Here is a 26036-nt window from a genome sequence, read left to right on the forward strand (position 1 = left end):
GCTACAGAAGAAAGGACTGGTTGGGGGGGGGGGGAGGAGAGGCGCTGCGCTGGATCCATAACTGGAGAGGACAGGAAACAGAGGTGCAACGAGGGAACACAGAGCTGCTGGGCTATAAGGGGAAAGGGAAGATACCAGACCATAGGGGTGGAAGGGAGGGTGGACAAGTAAATGCATCATAAGGGAGAAGGGTGGGAATTGGAGACAGGGATTTGATGGACCCCAATTTGGGGTAGATGGGAAGGGAGAGAGGGGAGAGGGAATTGTTGGATCATGGGGTGGAGGTGATAGGGAGAGCTGGGCCATAAGGGTAAAGGGGAAGGAGAGGCAAAAAGGAAATGCAGCTGGACTAGGGGTGGGCAGGGGAGACAGAAGAATCGCTGGACATGGATGGGAGGGGAGGGCAATGGAAAAAGGAGAATTGTTGTACATGGAGGAGAGCAGTGGAGAGAGGAGAATTGTTGGACATGGAGGGGGGGGAAGGGAAGAAATGCTGGACATGGATGGAGGGAAAGAGGAGAAATGCTGGGCATGGATGGAGAGGGAGGAAAGGCAGAGGAAGCAGATGCACATGGATGGAGGGGTAGGGAGAGATAAGAATGGAAGTGGAGTTAAAGGAGCAGATAGAGAGCAGCAGAATTAGAGACTGGGACCAACATGATCAGAAAAATAAAGTCACAAGACAACAAAGGTAGAAAAAATCATTTTATTTTCATTTTAGTGTTTGGAATATGTCCAATTTGAGAATTTACATCTGCTGTCTTATTTTGCAATGTATAGCAATGTTCTGTTTTTCTGGTATTGTGCTGCAAAAATATACCTTTTTTCCCCTAGGCAGTTTAGAGTCCATCCCCATCCATAAAGCCACGAACAATAAATTTTAATGTTGGTGGGTTTCTGAGTGGGAGTGCACTCAGTGCCCAGGTTAAAATTAAAAAAAAAATCTGTTTTTCGATGGGGATGGTCTCTTCTGTGCCCAAGATAACATAAAAAAGCTTTATATTTAATGTGGGCAGGTTTCTGGGTGGGGGTGGGCTCTGCAGTGTTGTGCTTCAGGTTGGGGGGAGATGCCAGACTATGGAGGGAGGAGTAGGGGTAGAGTGGGGCTGATTACTAGGATGGATGTAGGGAAGGGCTGATGCAGGGTTATGGGGATGGATGGGGTGGTAGGAAAGGATAAGGCTGATGTCAGGCTATAGGGATGGATGAGGGGAGTAGGGAAGGGATGGGTGGGGCTGATGCCGGGCTACAGTGATGGATGGAGTGGGGGATAGTAAGGGAAGGGTAGGACTGATGTCAGGCTACAGGGAGGGATGGGTGGTAGGGAAGGACAGGGCTGATGCTGGGCTACTGAACAATTTCAAATTTTTGGTCCTTTTTTTCTGTAATTGACGAAGATTGGTCTGTGTTCTGCATGTGACCAAAGTGAGAGATTCTTCTGGCATGTGGTTTGTGTGGGGATCTATATCAGTCTGACTTTTCCAATGGGACCCGTATTGCTGTTGTGTATATTCACTGTTGCCTTTTTAAAGGTATTGTTAATGGTATTTGTGTGTTCAGAATTGGTGGTGTTAAGGTTTGCTTCATAGGCTCTTAGTATGTATGTGGTTTATGTTGATACTGGACAGCTGTTGGGCAGACTGTTTATTAGAAATCCTTCATCAAGTGCACTCTAAGGCATTATTTAGGAGTATTCTAAGAAACGCTACTCATACCTATATACATAGTGCCCACCCATATTAGCTCTGGGCCCACCCAAAATGTCAGGTCTGGCTACGCCACTGGGACAGACTGAAGGTCCATGAAGCCCAGCATGCTGTTTCCAACAGTGGCCAATCCAGGTTACAACTACCTGGCAAGATCCCAAAAAAGTACATTGTGGATAAACTGAAAACCTGATTGGCAAGGGGTACTTCAGGACCGACTTGAGAAACACTGCTGTAGAACACAGTAAAAGTGGCAGGAGTTCGCAAACACTTGGGGGCCACAACATCTGACTTACCACTGTACCAGGCCTGTATTTAGCATTGCGCATCGCATCCCTTTCAAAAACAAGTTGTTGGAAGGAGGTGAGACACAAAGGATATACTGTGTACAGCAGTTGACTACACGTACAAGGTACATGTGCTGACAAAACCTCCTGTAGGCATTCCAGGTGGCGACGAGCAGAATTGTGATATATGCACATATTTTTTTTTAAATGTATGCACAGAACATATGCATGTATGCACACTTTTTTTGGAGCTGGTGTAAATTTGTTAGCTGTGGGTGCTATAAAGGGAATGTCTATAAGTTAACAACTAGTTAAACAAGGCCCAGGGAACAGTTTTTCACCAGTGCAACCCATGCTGCAAAATAAGCTTTGCTCGCTGCACAAACCTTATATAAAAGTACTAACAAGGGAGAGAAACCAGAATAGCAAGAATGTGAATTCAATATGGTAAGTGTATTTCTTTGTACTTGTGTAATATAAAATGATTTACCTAACAGCAAAGCTGTATTCATTTATCCATTTCCTTATATGTTAAACAAAAAAAAAAAAAAAAAGGAGGAAAGCTCCTCAAAAAAATGATCAACTATGATTGGATCAGCCAATCAAAATGACCTGCATGTCCAGGGGCTTGAAGCTTACTGGTAAAAACCAGGAAGGAGTCACCCAACGTGTTGGAACCCCTGTAAAATCATTACAGAAGAGAAGTTCGGTGAAAGGGGCGGTGGGGAAGGGACCATCAGATAGTTTGTCATTGCACTTAAAAACTGCAAGTAGTTAAAAAATATAAATCTATATAATCTAATAAGACACTTAAAAAAAATTTGAGTGAGTGAAGACAGGGAGGCCTACGACACCTGTGGCGCCAAATATACCAAAAGAATATGCCAGCCCAATTTTCCTACTAGTCCACCCAACAAACATTCACATCCTTCATGAAAAAAGAGCCTTAGTCTCTTTTCTGAATCAATACTGCCACCACCATCCCCTTCTTATCCATCTCAAGATGCTGACAGAAAACATTACATCCTGGAAGACAGAGCTGCAATATGGAAGCATAGTTAACTGAAAATGAGGTCACAATAATAAGTCACATAATTAAATTTAGAAAATGCCCAATATATGACCGAGACACTCCACTCCTCCCCAGCTGACACAACCAGCAAATTAATCCCAGGTTTCCCCCCTCCCCTCCTTCCAGAGATGATATTTTTAAAGACCAGCCTGAAGGTTCCAGTGGCACATGTTGCAACTTATCTTTCACTGATATATTTACCAGCAGGATCCATGAACACTAAACCTTTTATTGTTGTCCTAAACGAAATGCAACCTAAAAGTTGTAGAAACAGGAGGACTACAAATCCCAGTTTGCTTTTGGACATGGGACAGGTGGAACGGAATCCTAAAACATAATCACAGGGCCTTCAAAGACTATTCCAGAATTAATGGGTTCTACATTACACAGTGCATTCTGATGGCTCCACATAAAATGCCATCCACCATGAGGCGTGCCCCAGCGAGGCTCTGACGCAACACAAGTCTAAAAATTAGAACAAACAAAAAAAGTTGTGTACATGCCCTAAGCTCTACATTCTGCAGGGATATTTTACAGGGGGTGACCACACAGCTCAATGAGCCCATTTCTCTTCACTGTTAGATTTTTCAAGTGCTAGCTTGACTTGAATGTCATTGTCACCCCCCCCCCCCCCCCCGTCAATTTTGCCGCTCTTCTCCTCCTAGAGTCTTTAAACCTCTGTTTAACAAAAACCTCCAAAAAGATTTGACAGCAGCAGGACTTGCACTTCACTGGCTCTGACAGAAGCCTGACCACTACAGAGCAGATGGGAACAGCTGAGAAAGACAGGAAAAGAAAGACCAAGAGACAAAGGACTCCACCTCTATGCTTTTGGTTTCATATATGAGGGTTCTAAAAAAAAAAAAAAAAAAAATTTTTTTCAAACTGTTTAGATAAAAGGTTTTTGACGCTAAGGTGGAATTTGAGGTTTGCCTTTATAAAATGCGACTCTCTGGGAAAACACAACTAGGCCTTAGTCATGTCTTCCCAAAGACCGTCACAAATAGGCTCAATACAGGGTAATTTTATAAAGATTATTCCACGTGTAAAGGATGGTTTTACACATGCAGAAAAGGACATTTATAAAATTGCAGTGTGGCATATGCATGTAGTTGTTTCTGGGGCTGTAGCTGCAATGTATACAAGTATTTTATAACAACATATTCAAGTACTTATGCACATTTAGCTCTTTTTCAGAGCAGGTATAAATGTGTGTAAGACATCTGTGCACTAGTGGGGCTGAAGTTGGGAGCTTATGTTGCCTTTACACAATAGACGCTTTTTTAGACTGTTATAAGATCAGGCCCCATATATGCATCTATTTGTTATAGAAATACCCTCTCTCTCATAAGTTTCTCTACCATTTGCTTAATGAAGGTAGAAACAGGTCTTTTCTCCTTTCCCTGCAAGTCCATGTGTGGTGCTCACAAGCCACACGGTCACGGTCACACAGAGCTTTTTCCTCAGCATTCAACGAGTTTTCCCCCTATGATCAGATACATCTATGAGAAAATTAAAAAGCATCCAAAAGTTTGTCAATGCTGTTCTAAAAGCACAGACTGAGTGTAGTACCACAATCCAGAATACTGTAGGAGGCTTGCTGTGCAAAAACAGACAAAATACAATCTTCACAGCTTCTTTCACAATGTTTCTGGTCTTTTTGTTGCTCACCTTGTATTATGCATTCCATTTGACCTTCAACATCCTTCTGCTCTTTCTGCAATTTGGCAATTAACTTATAAAACGCCAAAATGCCCTCTTCCAACCAGCACTTCCAATCTGTTATGCCATAATTCCACTGTTCTGTGTTCTTGGTATGCTCAGGTCAACATGTGCATTGACTAACCACGGAGAAGGTGTAAACAACACCACTATCACACTCTGTGTGAGAGTGGTGGATGCTTGGAATGCCCTCCCGTGGGAGGTGGTGGAGATGAAAACGGTAACGGAATTCAAACATGCGTGGGATATACATAAAGGAATCCTGTTCGGAAGGAAGGGATCCTCAGGAGCTTAGCGGAGATTGGATGGCAGAGGCGGGGCTGGTGGTTGGGAGGCGGGGTTAGTGCTGGGCAGACTTATACGGTCTGTGCCCTGAAAGAGACAGATACAAATCAAGGGGCTGGTGGTTGGGAGGCGGGGCTAGTGCTAGGCAGACTTATACAGTCTGTGCCCTGAAAAAGACAGGTACAAATCAAGGTAAGGTATACACAAAAAGTAGCACATATGAGTTATCTTGTTGGGCAGACTGGATGGACCGTGCAGGTCTTTTTCTGCCGTCATCTACTATGTTACTATGATTTGCCGGTCGATAAGAGTCCTGCAAACCCTTCCATGAACAATGTTCATCAAACCACTGGGTGAGGTCAGTTGCTTCATCAGGAAGGGCTCCCATCAATTCAAGCAATGCCAGTTGACTCATTAGGAGGAAGAAAAGCTAGTGCTGCGATTTGGCAAACCTTTATACTGAAGTCCTCATCTATTGTGTATTGATTTGAGAGTCCTAGGCCCTCTATTTTCCTATATATACTCTGTCCAAAATGGAAAAAACAAGCATTAAGAATGGAGTTGGGAATTTCTGCAGAGACTTGTATGGCTGCCTGTTCGAAGTCAGAAATAACAATGGGAGGTTTCCGGGAGATATTGTTGTCAGCTGCAAAGTCCACTAAGTCCTGAAATAATGTTTAGTAGTAAGCAGTTTCTCCCATCATATTTCCGACAAGCTTACGTTGCAGGCACAGAAGATAACCTTGGGCAACTAACTTGTATTTTTCCTTTTCTGAATCTACCAAGTCACAGAACTCTATTCCTTAATATATCTAGTGTAACAGTTGTGATTTAACTGAAATAAACACCATTTGTTTGTACTAACTGAATATCAATTGCAGTTCTGGATTTTATACTTGAAGCATAAACTTTTTAACAGTTTCTACCATTTATAGAATTGTTAACATACAATTTCAGTTCACAGCTTTTGGTTTTCATCTCATTCACGGACAGGCCTATTTGAAAGCCAGTCATATTTAATAACTGGCTTCCTAAACAAATTTTTTAGTAACTTAATACATTTATTTGTGACTGAAGTCTTTACGCTTCTATATTAAACACATGACTCTGCACCTCTTATCGCATTCAGTTAAATTTTTACCTATTGTATTACAATACCAAGTGGCTTCCAGGGTTAATGCCTTGATTAGATTAAAGCATGTGGTGATGTGGTGTATTCTCATTACAGACTTTAAAAAAAAAAAAGTAATCTGCCACATGACAAGTGTATGACTTCACAACTTTATCTTGCCAACTGTCCATTAGACAAATTGCCTCTTTGGATGAATTGTATCCTTAGACCAATTGTCCATTAGACAAACTGCACCAAACCCCTGAAGAATGATGTCCAAATGCCCTAGAAAACAGCTACTTTGAGGAAGGAGACCATGTGGAACCTGAATTGTGAGAACCAGGTTTCATTTTGCTAGGAGGGTAGAGAAAAGCCAGTGGCATCCCTAGACAAATATTTGGGGTGGTAACAGTGTGGGGGGGGGGGGGGGGGTGGAGAGGGGGTTTAAAATAACATTTCCATACATCATACCCCTCCCTTCTTTTAAAATTAGCAGTATAAAGACACCAGATCTTTCCATGTATAAAGAAACCATCCCCCTCTCCAGCCAGTTTCAGCTGCCCAGTAAAACCAGCATCCTTCAACAAATTCTTCCACGTGGGAATCTGGATTCTCTACGGGATTAGCCAATCTCAATATAAACCCTGTACCTCCAGTTCTGTAATACAAACGCTGTATTTCCCAACAATGGAGCTATCCTTCTTAACAGGGCTGGTGCTAGACATGTTGGGGCCCAGGGCAGACACTAGGGAGAGGGCCCCAAAGCTTGCTTGCAGGCTGTCCCTCTTTCAGCTTCAGGCAGGTTCCCCTCCCCCCACCCCTGCCCTGTTTGCCCACTCCTAACACTGGCTCTGCCTCTTAGAACATGCCACACAAAAGTGTTCAAATTGTGATTATCACCTCAGGAACAGCACATGCTCTTTCCACTGCCAGATACCATTTAAAGCAGATGGATTTTTGTTTTGTGGTGACTCTACAGGATGTGGAGACTACTGGTCTTGAACATTTTTATTTTGGGTCTCAAGATCCCTGCTTTCAAATACAGCCAGGCACTTGGCTCTCAGGCTCTGGGTTCGAACCACAGCACTGCAGGCAAGGAAGAAATGGAAACTGGAACATTCTGGTGCGCATATGTAAGGCTTGTCTCCGATTCACTGGCACTATGTGCTGAGGTCACCACATGCATTCATCAATAGGTCAGGTGACCTCTGATGCTCATGCCTGTGTCAGACCCGAGACCCATGCATGAGCCCAGAAGCAGAGAGGGTTAATGGAAGATTGTGCTGTTAAACCAAAGAGAAGCAGGAAGTGGCGCTCAAAGAACTTGGTACTTGGAAGGTAAGCAGATGGTGCAGGTGCAGCTTACACTTCCATAGGAAACCTGCAGCCCCAGAGGGGATGCCCACAGATTCTTTACCTCTCATTCTCCCTCTAGTCCTTAGTCTCCTTTTTCACCTACCTACTGGATTTTCCCCTCATCCCTTCTCCAGCAATACCATTACCCCCCCCCCCCCCCCCGTCTTCTATCCACCCCATTTCCACTGAGCCCTCATCTACCTTCACAAGTTCCAGCTCCATTCCTTTAACCCCATTTCCACCTTCACTTAGCAACTTCAGAGACCTATCTCCTTCATCCCTATCCCTCCAAATTCCCACCCATAATTTCCTGCTCTGCCCACAACATTCTCCCACTCAATCAAGGTCCCAGTTCTCCCAACCCCTCCCCCATATTGTCCTAGTCAGCTCCTGCTCCCCTTCCTAACCCTCCCCATGGTTCAGCATCTCTCTCCTCCCCACCTCACGTTTTTCACTGTAGAGGTCACCAGAAATGGTAGCAAGTCATACACTGAAACGGCTTGCCCTGGCACCTTGCCTCTGCTACATGCAGCCTGCAGAGAAACAGGAAGTTGCATCAGCAAAAAGGCACCAAGATAGGCCACAAGTAGCATATATGACTTGCTACCACTGCCAACAACTTCTAGAGAACGAGAGCGAGATATGCCAGATTGTGTACGGGTGCTGTTTCTGGATAGGACAGCAAAGCAACCCTTAAGGTGGCAACACCTATGAGCAAAAGCACCTGCAAACCCCTTCACATTCTCCACTCTGTGTGTCTTGAGTCAGCTGAAGGCAGAAACACTAACACAGTGAAACATATGCTTACCAACCTTTCAGAACAGTACTTTATATAGTGAAAGACAGAAAAAGGCAGAGCATAATCAGAAGTGTAAACAACCTCCGAAAGAATGACCCAGTACTGCTGAAAAATACCATCCCCTGCGTAAGATATTCAGTGCCATCATTTTAAAGAGAGTGTGGGGGGGGGGGGGGGGGGGGGATTTGGGGATATGAAATGCAGCCAGACTAGAAATTTCTTCCACACAGAAAGGGTGAGAGAGCAGAGGGGTGACTGGATAGGGAGTTTCCTGTACTTTAATTGTGCAGCCACTAGGAAATCCGTGGTTAGGCTGGTGCATAGCCAGAAGGACAAATCTAAGATGCCTCAAATAGGCCTGTTGACTGAGCTTATGTCTGAAGTGAACTAAGAATAATCTCAATATGCTGTCCAATACTGGTTTGTCATCTACCTCTTACTAGTCCCTGTGTGGCAAAATGCCAACTGTGACATGTGGAACAGCACAAAGTGGCTTCCAAAGGTTAGAAAAAATAACTGGGGGGGGGGGGGGGGGGGAGGAAGAGAAGAGGGGTGACAACTATTCCATTTCCAGAGTGCTAGGCTGGAATACAGCAAAAAAAAAAAAAAAAAAAAAGTTTCCAAATCTCCCCAGTTCCAGCACACTTACCAAGGTAGATATCCCCAAAGGACCCACTGCCGATCTTCCTCCCCAGCCGGTATTTGTTTCCCACTCTGAGTTCCATGGTTAAATCTCTCTGCAAAGTGAACAGAAAAGAAATTAAATACATACAAAACCCATCAACATCAGAAAAAACTGGCAGATGATCAGCTCAGAAATCAAGTCCCCATCCCTTCCCCAGCAGCTGCCACACTGCATCCATGTAAATTAACTGATTATATAAACTTGCACAGACAAGTAACCAAGGACTCCCTGTGCAGGAAGTAAAATGTTCAAACACAGGAACACCAGCACTGCTGCCTTTTGTCAGGTGAGAAAAACTCACTTCAGTCTGTGCTCTCAAAACTATTAATAAGGATAAATATCTAAGGAAAAGGGAATGGGACTTGATATGCTGTCTTTCTGTGGTTACAATCAAAGCGATTTACATATTATATACAGGTATTTATTTTGTATCTGGGGCAATAAAGGGTTAAGCGACTTGCTCAGAGTCACAAGGAGCTTATCAGAGACTAGAAGTGTTGGGGGGGGGGAGGGGGAGTATTCTCAGGTACTTAGGGCCCTGTTTACTAAGCTGTGCTGTAGGCGTGCCATTTTTAGTGCATTCAGACACAATACTGCACACACCCATAGGAACATATGGACGTCTCTAGAATTAGCGTGCACGAAAAATGCTAGCAGGCCTCAAAAATTTGTATGTTCAGACTATTCTATACATCACAAAAAGAAGTCTGACAGAATATATCTCAGTCTAATCAGAACCTAAAAAAAACCTCAAAACAAAACCACTTTACAGTCAATTTGTACATTTCCTGACATTCTATCTATTCAGAACTTCATTAGCTTTTTCTCTGTTGGTGTTAACTTTCCATAAAGCCAATAGATTATTTTTCTAGCAACATTTACTCCTAGGGGAATTCTGCACAAATTTTTTTTAATATCTGTACTTATTTTTTGCAAATACTATTAACCTTATTTTAAAATTCTGAAGTTATTTGTAGTATTTTTGGCAGAATGACTCCATCCTAAGGCCTGAAATCCCACCCTCTGCCTTTTCTCTCAGGCCCAGCCTCCCACCTCACTCTGACTGCAATTCTCTCTCCCTGTCTGGCCCAAAGTCTTCACTCCCCTGGCACACAATCAAGCCTGCTCTTCCCCCATCCCCCCTCCAATTCTCATGGCACATTCATCTTGCCAACCCCCTCTCTTCCCCATGGCACACACTCAACCTTGCTGCTCTCCCCCTCACCGGTACTCACCCCACTTGAGATTCGTCTGCCTTCCCTCCCTGTACCAATTGATCAAGGAGCAAGCAGAAAAGCAGCACATTGCACATCAGGCCACCTCCTGTGCAGCTCTAGGCCTGGCTGTTCATGTGCAGACCTCCATACATACAGCCCCCATCAGTTCAAATAAACTGTCAGGCCTAGTTCGACAGAGGAGGCGGCAGCTCGATGTGCAGCCATCCACTTCCTCCCTTCTTGCTGTACGTTCTCGGTAAGGGAGTGGCAGAGAGATTAAGAAGAGCTGCCGGTTCCACTCCTGTGCAGGTGGGGAATCCTGCATTGTGAATAATTCCCTCAGGAGTAAACATTGCCTTTGCACAACTCTACTTCTGCATTCTGTGATGTCACACTGTCACCTGAATTCCTTGTGATTCACAAGCCCAGAAACTATTCTTTGAAAACTGTCACATAATGATACTTCGAAATATGTGAACAAATAAACAATGTATGTGGAATGCTAAGCACATTGCATGCAAGCTAGTTTTAAGAATTAAAAAAAAAAACATTTGCTGAATTTAAGTTATTTGCAAGACAGCTTAAAGTGCATGTTCGAAATGTCTTTGCATGGAGCGGGGACTGCAGAGAGAGTCCTCCTGATTTATCACCAGATCTTCAACTTGGTCAATGACATCAGCGGTGCGTGCGCTTCGGGATTAACCACCAATGGGACAGCATTTGAAAATTGCTAGCAATATCCATTTTGCAAATAAAGGTGTCCTTTTAATAAGCTGTGGCAAAAAGTGGCTCTTATGCGGGCCTTTTCCATGTGCTACAGCCATTGTTACCACAGACGTAAAATGACTGATTTTCTGTTTTTTGTATTAATGGCCATTCATTAATGTTGCCAGTAGCATGTGGCCATTTTAAAATATTACTGTGAGAGCACTTACAGGCACTCATTTTGTAGGCAGTGAGGGCTCACACGGTATTCCTGCATTAACCAGTTAGCATGTGGTACTGTTTAGTGCAGGAATGCCCACTTTCTGCCCCCCTTGATGTGCCCCCCCAAATTTTTAGGATATGCAGATTTGACAGTTACTGTAGGAGGCCTGAGTGCGTCCCACGGTACACCACTTTAAGCTGCGCTAGGCACACATTAGTGCTTAACACAGCTTAGTAAAAGGGCCCTAAAGTCCACCAAGTGACCATTGTTTTTCAGGAAACATTTTAAAGCCGAAACTTTTTCACTCCATAACATTTTATTATGTGTTTATCTTCTAGTGAAAAACTGAAATACTGTAAATACCACCACCATAATTACTGTATTGTCTCTAATAATTGCCCAGACTATTATTAGAAACACTAGGTTTTCTGATGTCTAGAATGGGCTGTTAATGGAGGCACCATTTTTCTCCCCCCCCCCCCCCCCGACCTCTCTTCTGACCTCATCTCAAGGTTATGGTGCTGGACCTTGAGCATCTGTGCATGTTTAAGGTCTTTCCAGCACCATAAGCTTGAGATTAGGTCAGAAGAGAGGTCCGGTCATTGCTTGTGTTTGTGAGGGGGGGAGGGGGAAGAGGAGGCAACTATTAAAGAGGATTTGGAGGGCGATGCACAAAGGTCCCTGGAAACAACTGCCTGCTATTTCCACCTCAATAAAGACTACTGAGCAGAAAATACCAAGCGATTCACAAAGCAAAATAGCATACAAATGAGATGCTCACAAAAACGAACAGCTCAGTAGCAGGGAAGCCAAATCGGTCAGCTAAGTATGCGCACAACAGCCAATCACTAAGCGCGGCTGCTCTGTAGATGCTCAGAGTAGTGCCTGTGCTATGGCTTTCATACATGCATACAAGCTGCATGTTTAAAGCCATATACAGCTTTATTTTTCAAAGCTATCAACGGCATACGAGCTTTTCATAGCACAGCACCAAGAAGCCCGAGCAGGTGCTATCAATCTTCCCTACGGTGCTCTTCAGCCCAGCAGCAGGGAGCCGGGGCTGCAGTAGCTAAGAAAACCGAGCCAGTGCCAGAGCCTGCCTGGAAAAAACCTGACCTGCTACTACCTGATCGATCCTATCATGCTATACAAGGGCTCCTTCCACATATAAGCAGGGGCCTCTGAACGGCAGAAGTGCTACACTCACCCTCAGATCCTCTTGTTGACTGCATCGCCAAGAAGCGATCATCAAATGAGAGCTTCTAACCACCCGTAAAAATTTCAACCTAAAGATAGGCGGTCCTTGCTGTGCATCGGAAAATGGCTGTGCATCGCTCTGAATGCACATTTGAAAAGTAATTAGCTCATTAAAATAACTTTGCATACAATTCTCTTTGTCTGCTACCACAACAGGAAAAGAGCCCACAGAACCCCTCCGTGCATGTCTCATTGAACTCTGTGCTTGTCAAACCCGCTAGAACCAGAAAAAAAAAAGAAGAAGAAGAAAAAAAAAAAAAAAAAAAAAAAAAAGAGTTGTTGGCTCGGTAAGTTTGGGGAATCTGCGCCTTGGTTTGAAGATCAAATTTTCCAGTGTTTCTAGGTTCTTAAGCAGGTGGGTGGACTATTACTGGAGGTGGGTGAACGATTATTGGAGGAAGGCATTTATTAGAAACAATACGGTACATCATGATTTTCAAAGAATATTTAACACATGACCATTTTATAGCCATATCATGTGCCTTTTTGTAAGCCGTTTTATTATTGTACACCCAGCCATTTATTTGTTATAGAGAATAATAAAAGGGGTCCTGTTTTTTTGGAAACAGGGTACAGAAATGTGTTCAGGGGCCAGGACCAGCAAGGTGTGCATGTGCTGAGGTAAGTATAGTGGGCCTCTAGCAACTGTCTGGGCTGGAAGGAGGTTTTGAGAGTGACTTTGAGCCTACACAGCAAGGCAACATTGACTGGTCAGCACGGCAAACAGGAGTGGCCAATAGCTGGACTGGCAGTTGAGAATGCAGACCAGGACTCTCCCTCAGACTGCACACAAGGAGTCAAAAGGAATAGATCACATATACTACTACTACTACTTGACATTTCTATAGCGCTACTAGGGTTACGCAGCGCTGTACAATTTATAAAAAAAAGGGGGGGGCAGTCCCTGCTCAAAGGAGCTTACAATCTAAAGGACGAAATGACAAGCTGGGGTAGTCTAGATTTCTTGAATAGTGGTTAGGTGCTGAAGGCGACATTGAAGAGATGGGCTTTTAGCAGGGATTTGAAGATGGGCAGGGAAGGGGCCTGGTGTATGGGCTCAAGGAGATTATTCCAAGCATGGGGTGAGGCGAGGCAGAAAGGGCGGAGTCTGGAGTTGGCGGTGGTGGAGAAGGGTACTGAAAGGAGGGATTTGTCTTGAGAGCGGAGGTTACGGGTAGGAACGTAAGGGGAGATGAGGGTAGAGAGGTAGGGAGGGGCTGCAGATCAAGTGCATTTGTAGGTTAGGAGGAGAAGCTTGAACTGTATGCGGTACCTGATCGGAAGCCAGTGAAGTGATTTGAGGAGAGGGGAGATGTGAGTATATCGGTCCAGGCGGAAGACAAGATGTGCAGCAGAGTTCTGAACGGACTGAAGGGGGGATAGGTGGCAAAGTGGGAGGCCAGTGAGGAGTAGGTTGCAGTAGTCGAGGCGAGAGGTAATGAGAGAGTGGATGAGAGTACGGGTGGTGTGCTCAGAAAGGAAAGGGCGAATTTTGCTAAAGTTGTAAAGGAAGAAGCGACAGGTCTTGGCTATCTGCTGGATATGCGCAGAGAAGGAGAGGGAGGAGTCAAAGATGACACTAAGGTTGCGGGCAGATGAGACGGGGACGATGAGGGTGTTGTCAACTGAGATAGAGAGTGGAGGGAGAGGAGAAGAGGGTTTGGGTGGGAAGACAATAAGTTCGGTCTTGGCCATGTTCAGCTTCAGGTGGCGGTTGGACATCCAGGCAGCAATGTCGGACAAGCAAGCAGATACTTTGGCCTGAGAGAGACTTTGCTTAAAAAAAAAAAAAAAATCTACAAACACTTGAGCAGGAGGGAATCTTGGTGACAGCATGACATCAACAGTCAGAGGCAGAGCCTGCTGAAGTATATTAATGCTGCTACCCAGCCCCAACAGATCTGGCAGTCTGAATTAGATTTTAGGGTAATATTTTGCTCCTTGGGTTGGCTAGGGATGCTACAGAAACAGCACTCAGTCACTGGGTGAAGAAGCCTAGTCAGTCATTGCAGGATGATAGCATTTAATGGTTTGATATAAGGCCCCTAATGAAGGGTGCTGGTAAGAGCCATGGTGTACGAATCCATCCCAACACTCACCCAGAACTTTCACTGCAATGCTTAATCTAAAATAAGCTGGAAGGAAAGAAAAGAAATAATAAATTCCCAGATGGTTATGAAAGAAGGTATGAAGCACTAGATCCAAGCCCCAAAAGGAGGTGGAAGCAACTGCTGGTACTGTTATCTTCCTCTTCCCCCACAGGGCTCCTTCCTTTCAAGGTTTTTGCATTGTTTTAAATCAAGGAAATTTAATAAGACAGGAGCCAGTGTGATGTCATAAAGCTGAAGCCATCACTCTCATATAGCCGCCATCTTGGTACTTCCAAAACAATCAGCTGCTGCATCCACATTTTTGTTTTCTTCATTCTTTTATCAGAGTTATAGATAGAAACACGCCAACTTGTGATTCTTTCTCTGTGTACATCTGCTGCACAACAGAATAACCTTGCATCGATTAGAGTAGCAAATGCTTCTAAATCTTAATCAGTTTCAATTTGAGGGGCTAGTTACAGGGGCACCCTAGCATATATTGTATTGGTGTAGAGATGTTTTCATCTAGTAAAGGGCCACCAAAACAGACACGTTATGAGAATCAGGTACTCAACATTCATTTTAGTTACATTTGTACCCCGCGCTTTCCCACTCATGGCAGGATCATGAAGTTATCAATGCTCACTGGGCTCCCGGAACCCTGCAAAGCCACAATACCTGGCAGGTGCCGCACCATCTCAGCGCAAGCTGCATCTTTCAGCCAACATTCCGCGTCCATGGAAAGTCACCTTCGGTAATCTGTGTAATTACCCAGAATTGGCTGCTGGTGGTGGCGATGAGTTACTAGAAGGTACGTTATGCTATGCACCGTGTCATTAGGATTTCTGCCACTTGTCCCTAGGGCGGGAGGAGCGGTGGCAGCATCTGCTTGCATGGTCACTCACTAGTGGGAGTCAGGTGAGTTTATAAGCAGTGTGGGGGGAATAACAACTCACACACAGGTGACTCCACACACAGCCCTCTTCCCAAGGAGGTTCCATAAGATCAAGGAGGCAGTCACAAGCATTTGCTATTGCTTTTATATAGAAACTAGTGGAACCATGCCCGTTTCCTCAACAATGAAACGGGCCCTAGGAAGGCTGTCATGAAAGCTTTTTTTTTTCTCTCTCCTCTGCCCTCCCCTCCATGTCCAGCAATTCTTCCCTCTCCTCCATATCCAGCGATTCTCCTCTTCCCTGCCCTCCCATCCGTGTCCCGCGATTCTCTCCTCTACTGTCCTCCCATCCCATCCATCAATTCTCCTCTGCCCTGCCCTTCCTCCCCTCGATGTCCCGCGATTCTCTCCTCCCCTCGATTTGTACCTGAACTGTCTCTGGCTGGCAGGCGCTGGCTTCCGTTCCATTCGTAACATCCCTCCTGACGTCAGCTCGCCTCCAGCATTCCCTTCCCTCTCACTGTTCCACCCTCTGACGTCATTACGTCTTGACGTGAAGGCGGAAAGTGAGGGGGAATGGAACGCTGGAGGCTAGCTGACGTCAGGAGATGTTACAAACCCAGGCAGGCAGACTTGGAACGTTGGAGGTGCAAATTATTATATAGGATATCTTTATTGTCATCATAAGCAAAAATACAGACACATAGCGCAGCACTAATTCACAATACAGCATTGCAAATAAATCAAGCTCTGGAGCACCGACAAAAAACACATTTTGACTACAACCCTCCCCCATTTCAGACCTCTCAAAAACTCTCCAAACCTCCCCCATCTCCCCTTACATCCCTCCCCCCCGATCCCCTCCTAACAGAGAATGCAAAACCTAGGAGGATTAATAAAACAATATAAACCTCACAAGTTTGCTATTGTTTTAGACTAACCAATATGGCAGCAAGCTCTGCCCATTGGCTTCAGCCCAGATAATGGGCCAAACAGGCTCATGCCATCTGTCATTAAACTTCCTTGGTTTAAAAAAACAAAAACAAAGTATCCCAGAATGCTTTGGGAAGCATTCTTTCAAAATATATAATGTTCACCACATTGGCTCAAGATATCTTCAGACAAAATTACTCAGTAATCTATTTCATCAAACTAAAACCGGTTTGAGGAAGCTTCTACAAGTGGAATCAAAAACAACAAAAATTATCATTTGATTTATTCTAGTTTTCCTGAGATAAATAAAAAAAAAACCCTAAGCAAAACTAGCTTAAAAAAAAAAAGGTTTAAAAACAAAACGTAGAAAACAAGTTTTAAAGGGTTGACAGTTAAACAATAAAAAGACAAGGCATACTTAAAAATGCAGGTGTTTGGGTATAAAGCTCCTTCCCTGGGTAACAGTCCCAAAAACTTGCCGTTTATCAGGATTAACAAGGGGGGCCATCTTCACTTGCAACTTACTGCAACGGTAGAATTTTAATTCTGAACAGCTTCATATTTGTGCCTACTGCCAGCTGTATTCACATGCTAAGCTCTGCCAGGTTTTAATAAGAAAACACAAAGGAGAAGGAGTGGCCTAGTGGTTAGAGCACACCTCCACATCCAGAGGTGGCTGGTTCAAATCCCACTGCTGTTCTTGTGATCTTGGGCAAGCCACCTAACCCTCCATTGCCTAAGGTGCGTAAGGGCCCTGTTTACTAAGCTGCGCTGACCCTTTCGTGCACACTAGTTTGCGCGCCTACAAAGTGGCTTAGTAAACAGGGCCCTTAGATATTGAGCCCTCCAGGGTCAGGGAAATACCCAGTGTACCTGAATGTAACTCACCTTGAGCTACTACTGAAAAAAAGTGTGAGCAAAATCCAAATAAATAAACCCAGAAGAGACGAGAGGTTCACAGAATAGAGGGATAAAGGGGGAACCCCCTTATTCCTGGCAAGGTTTTATTTTGATAAATTAGAGGTAAAAGGCCATAACCCTCCACTTCTGAAGGAGCACTTTCTTCAGCAGAAGCCTAGAGTTACAGACTTGCTCTACAGGGTTGATTCTTGGCTGGATTTACCCTATTGCATGCAGGGACTTGTAGTTCTGATATCCCAAATGCTTTCCCTAAGAAAAGCAAGACTAGATCATCCTGCAAGCAACAGGATAAATCTGGCATAAGATCAACGCTTCAGAGAAAAATCTGGAACCAGCTTGCAATCCCCCTAGAAGGGAAATAAAATTCCAGTGAATATATATATTTTTTAGTTTCAACAATTTTTTATTGATGACCAGTCATAATAAACACACAAACAAGTGTACATATATACTCAAAAAAAAATAATTGTGCAAAATCAACACTTATAAAAGCAACGACAATGAGAAATTATGTCATCAGTCTTTTAACAATCATAGTACCCCCCCTCCTTACAGGCTTAAACAACTTTTATTAAAGAATCAGCAGAGAATATATTAATCTGCAATGTATTGAACAACGATATAAAAAATACCATATACATCAAGAACACAGCATAATAAGTGGCCTTATCAAAGTTCAACCCGATGCACAACTCTTTCCAAACAGATGGGAACCAACCAAACTAGTGCTCCCTAAACAGTATGCCATACCTCCCTCCCAATACCCCCCCCCCCCCCGGTGCGCCTTACGTTGCAAAATACAACCATTACCTAAATCAGCCTCCTCCCCCCCTTTTACATCCCCTTATAAAATTACATTTAAATCCCCTCTCCCCACCATCCTTCAGACATGTTTGAATCCGACGATCGACACTCCTAGACTGCCATCACAAGTGAACTTCCAATCCAAGGAAGTTACGTTACACTGCCAAAATCAAGTTAACAGAAAACGACTTTTCTGCTTTAAAGACCCCCTTGACTCTTCCGCCTCCCAAGTTAACAGCAAGTGTATCATATTACGCCAATGCCAAAATTCAGGTGATCTTGATGAGGTCCACTCCTGCAAAATAAACTTCCTCGCTAGCAAGCACAACTTACGAAACAGCATTGTCTCTTCCATTGTGGAACCCCTAAAAGATCCAGGGCAATCAAGCACCAGTTGAACCGGCGAAAAAAGGAAACAAAGATATTCAACGACATTTTGCCAATAACGGCGTATCACTACGCACTCCCAAAAAGAATGAAAAAAACATATTATTGGTTGTCTCACATTTAAGGCAACATGGCGTCTGTAACCCCCCTGACAAACAACTGAACTTGAGTAAAGTAAGCTCTGCATAATACCCAAAAAGCGCATTCTCTAAAGTTAGCATTGCTTGTTAACTGCGGTATTCTCCTAATAGAATATAATAAATCCCACGAAGGGAGAGATCCACCTAAATCTTGCTCCCATTTTTGCTTAATGATTTCCAAATTCTTAGACCTCTCAAAGTGTCCCTGACGAGCACTTGGACGGTTTTTTTTCCCCCCGATTTTTTTTTGTTACATTTATGGAAGTTTTTAGAGGCTGCGCAGCCCCAACGAGAGGTACAGACCTCCTGTTAGATTTTCCACGGTTAGGCAATCGGAAAATGGTAGTGCATCTCATTACGATTTATACACATTGGGGTACTAATTTGCTCATCTGCATTCCGTTTTCGCTAGCTGCTACTGTGATCGGAGAAGCATTTAGTGCATGCCACGATTTACTACTTGCTCGTTAATGGCTCGTTAAGTTTCGTGCATCTGGCCCTTAATGCAAAGGAGGTTGATGGCCGACTTTAGTTTTAAGGAATCTAAGAGTCAGAATTCTAGAAACAGTTATGTAGTTAAAATAAAACTAACACACAGATTGTAGTTATGCACTTTATAGTTTCTGGTTCCGATATCCTTGGATGGTCCAATTGATGCAGGTTGCTGTAGGGTTTTTTTTTTTCTTTGTGGTCCAGGAGAAGGGTTAGATATAAATGTAGATCCAACTCCGATCACAGGGCATGAGGAGAGTTATTTGTAATATGAAGAGAAGATAAATGTTTCTTTTCTCCAGACAAAATAAATGAAAGATGTTCAAAGTAAAATTGAGGACTGGTGCCTCAACACAGCCTGAGCAGAAGTTAGTAAAAGTTTGGGTTGTAAATAAGCAAAGAGTGTATTATTTAATCTAAGTTGCAAAGCCTGATGTGAACCCAGGAACCCACCTAAATATTCTAATGAGCATTACAGGCCATGCATAGCTCCAGAGTACCTAGCTTTACAGAGCAAACTTTATGGCTGCTCTGGCGCTGTCAGAGGAGGAAAGAACAAGCAGGCAGCTGCAAAGGTTGTTTGTGCTCCTTACCTCTCCCCTCCCTCAACAATTCCCTGGTAGTCCAGTGGACCTGGATCGCTCCCCTTTCCACATCTATGTACCTCCTGAGCCCCCCCCCCCCCCAATTCTCTGGTGGTCCAGTGGACCCAGGCCGCCCCCCCCCGCACCCCCCCCCCCCCCGAGCAGAGATTTACTCTGGTGGGTCTAGTGACTCCTTGCCCTCCCCTCCTCCGTCTTTCAAAAATTTGGAGGTAGGATGGCAGGAGCAAACCCTGCCCAGTGTATCCCAGAATGCACTGGGAAAGAGCTGGGTGCTGCCTGAAGCAGGAGGGGAGCAGGTATTGCTCCTGCCTCCAACTTTTGAAAGGTATGTGAAGGAAAGGGGGGAGGGCAGGGGGTCACTAGACCACCAGGGTAAATCTCTGTTTAGGGGGTGTGGGTCGGCCCATGTCCACTGGACCACCAAGGATTTGTATGCAAGCCATCAAATGCATTTGACAGCTCTGAGTCGCAAACAGCAACCGATGCATCTCATCCACACGTGATCCCCTTCATGCATCGGTTGTTGTTTGCCATTTGCTAAACTTTTATCAAGGCAGCCGTATTTTATGGCTACCTTTGTGCACTGGGCCCTCAATGTGTCTTTTTACAGTTCTGCCATATGCTAAGTTTCATCCCACTCAATTTTAGAGAGCTATTTTGTAACCAAACACACCATATTTGAGATCCTCTTGGTGACAATACAGTTTTTGGAATACTTTTTATTCTTTCCAACCCAATGGAATTGGAAATAATTATGCAAAAGGGGTCAAGAATGTCTCTTTCCTCTTCCCATGTGGTCAGCATCCTGCATGCAATTCCTTCACCACAAGGTTGGCAATATAATGGAGGTGAGACGACAGGAAAGACCTGCTCATCCCAAGCCTGTCCGAGTTAGATTATAATTTTGCTTGACACTGTAGATGTGACATGGAAACTTGCCCACTTTCTGGCCTAGTCACAAAGGAGAAATTAGATCTTACCTGCTAATTTGCTTTCCTTTAGTCCCTCCGGACCAGTCCAGGAACTGACTCGTGGGTTGTGTACCCCTTCAAGCAGGTGGAGACTGAGAATTCTGAATCTAGAGAGCCAATAAGAGCACTAGCCAACTAGCCTTTGATTCAGTAAAAAAGTAACAAAGCAGGAGAAGGAAAAAAAGAGAAAGAAACCCCTTCTTTGTGCCACCGTGTATATAAGTAGCCATCCCATGCAAAGGCAAAACAGCGACACCCCCGTGCCGGTCAGCCAAAGGATAAATTGAACAAAGTACAGCTCGTTCTTGTAGCAGCACTTTGACAACATGTGTAGGAACCAACCCAATGGTTAATGGACTTTTTTTTTTTTTTTTTTTTTTAATTTTTAAAATTTTTTTTTTTTTAATTAGCAGAATCACAAACCACAAAACAGCTCTAAACATGAACTAAAACCGTATCAAAGAACCAGAACACACTCTTTCATGCTATTTACACGGACCTGGGTGGGGTCTGGACCGGTCCGGAGGGACTAAAGGAAAGCAAATTAGCAGGTAAAATCTAATTTCTCCTTCCTTAGCATCCCTCCGGACCGTTCCAGGAACTGACTCGTAGGAAGTAACAAAGCAGTAAACTTGAGAGGGACCCCCAGCAATCCTGCCGTGAGAACCCTTGCTCCGAAAACCGCTTCTTGACAGCACTGAACACCCAATCTGTAATGCTTCGCGAACGAATGCAAAGAAAATGCAAAGAAGACCATGTTGCCGCCTTACAAACGTCCAAAGGAGGAACCAAGAAATGTTCTGCCCAAGAACGTACTTGCCCCCTAGTAGAATGAGCCTTGATCCCTTGTGGAACTTGCCTGCCTGAATGAAGGTAAGCGGTGTTTTGTTACTGTTTTGTTTGACCTCGTTTTAGTCCTCTTTGAGCTATTCCATATGGAGGATTGAACGTATTAAGTTCATCCAGAAGATTCTGAATTGTTTTTCTTACGTCCACTGTCACCCAGTCCCATGGGGGTCTGTTCTGGGCAGGCATCAACAGCCGCAATTCGAAACTAATTCCCATAACTACTGCTTTCTGTCTTTCTGGATCTAGGTATATTCTGGGCCATTTATGTTCCCACATATATGCTATTAGAATTTATCAATATTTTATGCACCAAATGAGTGTCTGGTGTGCGTTTAGTTTTGTTTAGTTAGTAAAATAAGGAATACTTGAAAATAAAGACAGAAATAGATTTCAGATAGAAAGATATTTATTCTTACCCAAGTTTCAATTCAGTACAGACATCGGACAGATTCTGGGTTCAATAGCACAGCGTTCCGCCGTCTGAGAAGTGCTGAGGACGACTTCTTAAATTAAGCCAAAATCTCTCTTCTTTTATACCCTTACCTCTCCATAGAAGTCTATGGTGAGGTACAATTTTTTTCAATTATTTCTCAATTTCTGCGGTTATACTTTCACGTCCTGCCATCTGTGCATTTGTACCCAGCTCCTTCCGTTCCATCTATTTCAACAGGTTGCCACATTTTCCGGTTATGTCAACATGTTTTTGGAACAAACTGTTTTTGCGGTTACTAACATATTTTTCTGTTGAGATACCAGTTTCACATAATGCTTTTGCAACACCTCTCATCACATCTTCTGATCTCTGTATCATTTTATACATTAATATACAAAAATAAACCCCATTTTGAGAGCCACATTTTTTTCCATTTTATCCATCATTCTTTCATTACAGGTGCTACATTTTATTTGAATATTGTACCTGTTTGTGTTAAGACTCATTGTTCAGACCTGCTTTCTGCAGATTCTCAAATATTAATTCATTTGTTACTTGTTTGGCCTAATCAGTACTTTTTCAGATGTTTTTGGCTCTGTGGCTTTGTCCATCACAATTCCAGTGGTAGATCTAAAACCAGGCCATATATTAACAGCGGACTATCATTTCCTTCAACCACCTAGACAGAGTTGCTAGACCCTTACGAGACCCCCCGATAAGGAGAAAAAGACGATCGGAACGCCTGAAATCTTCCAAAACCTTCAGATAGTGTTTAAGAACCCTTCTGACATCCAGAGATCGCAATCTGCGCTGTTCTTCGAAACCTGAGGAAGAACCTAAGACTGGCAAAACCACAGACAGAGACATGAAAACGGGAGACCACTTTAGGAAGAAACGAAGAAACTGGATGCAACACCACACGCTCCTTAGAAAACTCAAAAAACGTCGACCTACAAGAAAGAGCCTGTAACTCCGATACCTGTCTGGCTAAGGCAATAACCACTAAAAACACCGTCTTGAGCGTTAAATCCTTAAGAGAATAAGTCGCTAAAGGTTCAAAGGGAGACCTAGTAAGAATAGACAAGACCAAATTAAGATCCCAAGCCGGAAAGATAACTCTTGAGGGAGGCTGAAGGAGACATACCCCTTTCAAAAACCGACACACATCCGGATGTCTCGCTAAGGACTTGCCCTGAACACGACCCCGAAAACACGATAAAGCCGCAACTTTAACTTTAAGGGAAGCAAGAGCCAAGCCCTTATCAAAGTCATGCTGTAAAAAAATCCAACATCTCCAGCACCGAGGCTCGTAAAGGAGAAATGTCTCGATCAGCAAAACCAGGCCTCAAAACTCTGCCAAATTCTGACATAATTAAGAGACGTCAAACGACGACGAGAACAAAGCATGGTAGAGATGACTTTCGAAGAGTAACCCCCGTTTGTCAACCGTGCCCTCTCAAGAGCCAGGCCGTAAGACAAAATCGAGCTGATCTGGATGAAGAATCAGCCTCTGAAGGAGAAGACTGGGGTGGTCCAGCAACCGAAGTGGAGGAGCAGCTTTGAGGCGCACTAGATCTGCGTACCATGGCCTGCGAGGCCAATCTGGAGCTACCAGTATCACCTTTCCCTCGTGTGCCTCGATGCGCTGGATAAGTCTTCCCAGGAGAGGCCATGGAGGAAACGCATATAGAAGACCCTGAGGCCACAGCTGAAGAAGAGCATCCACCCCATCTGCTCGAGGATCTTTTCTGAGACTGAAGAAGCAACTTACCTTGGCACTGAAATGAGTGACTAAGAGATCCATGACTGGCCACCCCCACTGATCCACTATCAGTTGAAAGGCCAGTGATCCGAGAGTCCACTCTCCGGGATCTAGGAGGTGCCGACTGAGAAAATCTGCCTGCATATTTTCCCGTTCCTGCCATGTGCGGTGCCAAAAGAGCGAGTAGATGAGTCTCCGCCCATGACATGAGTCTCGATGACTCCAGATGTAACAGGCGACTCCTCATTCCTCCCTGCTGGTTGACATACGCTACCGCTGTCTTATTGTCCGAAAGAATGCAAACCAATGTTTCTTTTACTAGGGGAGAAAATGCCTGCACAGCTAGACTGATCGCCCTGGTTTCCAGGAGGTTGATCGATAAGGACGTCTCCGACGGAGACCACAGACCTTGAGCACACTGTCCCAGGCAGTGGGCACCCCAGCCCTTGAGGCTGGCATCTGTAGTTATCACTGTCCAGCTGGGTGGATCCAATGGCATGCCCTTGGTCAGATTGGAAGTCCTCAACCACCAAAATAAGCTGCTGCGTTCTGGCATCCGCAAGGGCAACCTCACGTGCAGGGAGTCCATCTGAGCAGACCACCAGGACAGGAGCGATGCCTGAAGACACCTCATGTGTGCCCTGGCCCAAGGCACCGCCTCTATCGTTGCTGCCATGGAGCCCAATACCTGCAAATAATCCCGAGCACAAGGGATCTGCTTGCGCAACAAGGCCTGAACCTGAGATTGGATTTTGAGAATCCTTGCCTGAGTAAGAAAAATGCGACCCAGTGCCCATGTCGAATAAAACCCCCAAGTACTCCTGGGTTTCGGACGGCACCAATCGACTCTTGGCCGAGTTGACCACCCATCCAAGAGACTGCAGAAACTGAACTACTCGATTTGTGACTTGAAGGCTCTCTTGGTAAGACTTTGCCCGAATCAACCAATCGTCCAGATATGGGTGAACCAAAATACCTTCCCGTCTGAGTGCCGCTGCGACTACTACCATGACCTTGGTGAATGTACGTGGAGCCGTGGCTAAACCAAAGGGAAGCGCCCAAAACTGAAAGTGCTGTCCCAGAACTGCAAAATGGAGGAAGCGCTGATGCCCCTGCCGAATCGGAATATGCAGATAGCTCTAGATTTGACGGAGGCCTATCAGAAACTCTCCCGTCCGGACTGCCACTATTACCGAATGCAGTGTTTCCATCCGAAAACTGGGAACCCGGAGCAACCGATTGACTGCCTTAAAGGTCTAAAATCGGCCAAAAGGAACCTTCCTTCTTTGGAACTACAAAATAAATGGAATGACGACCCTGTCTGACTTCTGACGGAGGAACTGGACAAACTGCCTGCAGCTGGAGAAGTCTTAACAGAGTATCCCGAACCACTCCCGCCTTTAGACGAGATCGGCAGGGAGATTCTAGAAAGGCATCGGATAGAAGACGAGCAAATTCTAAGGCATACCCATCTCGAATAACCTCCAAAACCCACTGATCTGAGGTAATTTGGGCACACCTCTGAAAGAACAGAGCCAAACGAGCTCCCACTGGAACCAGAGGAGAGGCCCTCGCACCTTCATTGGGCTTGATGGGCAGTGGATTGAAAGGAAGAGCTGGAGTCTTTACCTCCTCGACGGAAACCGCGAAAGGACTGGTTCCTCTGGAAGAAACGATACCGCTGCGGCTGAACACCTCTGACTTACTGAAAACGCCGGAAATCCCGTCCTCAACTGCGAGTAAAACCAGAATAGCACTGAGGAGCTCTAGGACTATCTTCTAGTAGACGAGGCACCTTGTTGTCTCCCAAACTATTGACCAGTTTGTCCAACTCGGGCCCAAATAAAAATAAACCTCGAAAAGGGAACTTACTCAATTTAGACTTAGAAGCCGCATCCGCAGACCAACGCCTCAGCCACAGAGGACGACGACCTGCCACGAATTTTGACGATGCCCTCAACAAGTCATATAAAGCATCTGCTAAAAATGCAGAACCCGTCTCAATCTTAGCCACTTCTGCGTCAATTGAAGACAAATCATCGGAAGACCTGTCCAAAACGCACTCAGCCCACCAAACGCAAACTCTAGCTACCGAGAGTCACAAATAGCCACCTGCACAGCCAGAGAGGAGACATCAAAACTACTCTTCAAGAAGCCCTCTACCCTACGATCCTGAACATCCCGAAGAGCAGTACCACCGTCTACTGGAACTATATTGCGCTTAGTGACCACAGATACTACTACATCCACCACAGGAACTTTCAGAAGAGATTTATCAACATCTGGGACTGGATAAAGTCGCACCATGGACCTTGCTAGCCTAAAGGGA

At 44.6% G+C, this 26036-nt stretch overlaps 1 protein-coding gene across 2 annotated transcripts in view; it reads right to left on the minus strand.

Annotated features, from left to right (window-relative positions):
• LOC115474908 (casein kinase I) overlaps positions 1-26036 on the minus strand; it is a 195514-nt gene that overhangs the window by 94818 nt on the left and 74660 nt on the right. For both annotated transcript variants that reach the window (XM_030210608.1, XM_030210617.1), the window contains exon 2: positions 8988-9075. In XM_030210608.1, coding sequence (XP_030066468.1) covers positions 8988-9063 — 76 coding nt within the window. In that variant the 5' untranslated portion in view covers positions 9064-9075. The remainder of the gene's footprint in view (positions 1-8987; positions 9076-26036) is intronic.

The sequence above is a fragment of the Microcaecilia unicolor genome, chromosome 1 (assembly GCF_901765095.1).
Source record: "Microcaecilia unicolor chromosome 1, aMicUni1.1, whole genome shotgun sequence".
Lineage (NCBI taxonomy): Eukaryota > Metazoa > Chordata > Amphibia > Gymnophiona > Siphonopidae > Microcaecilia > Microcaecilia unicolor.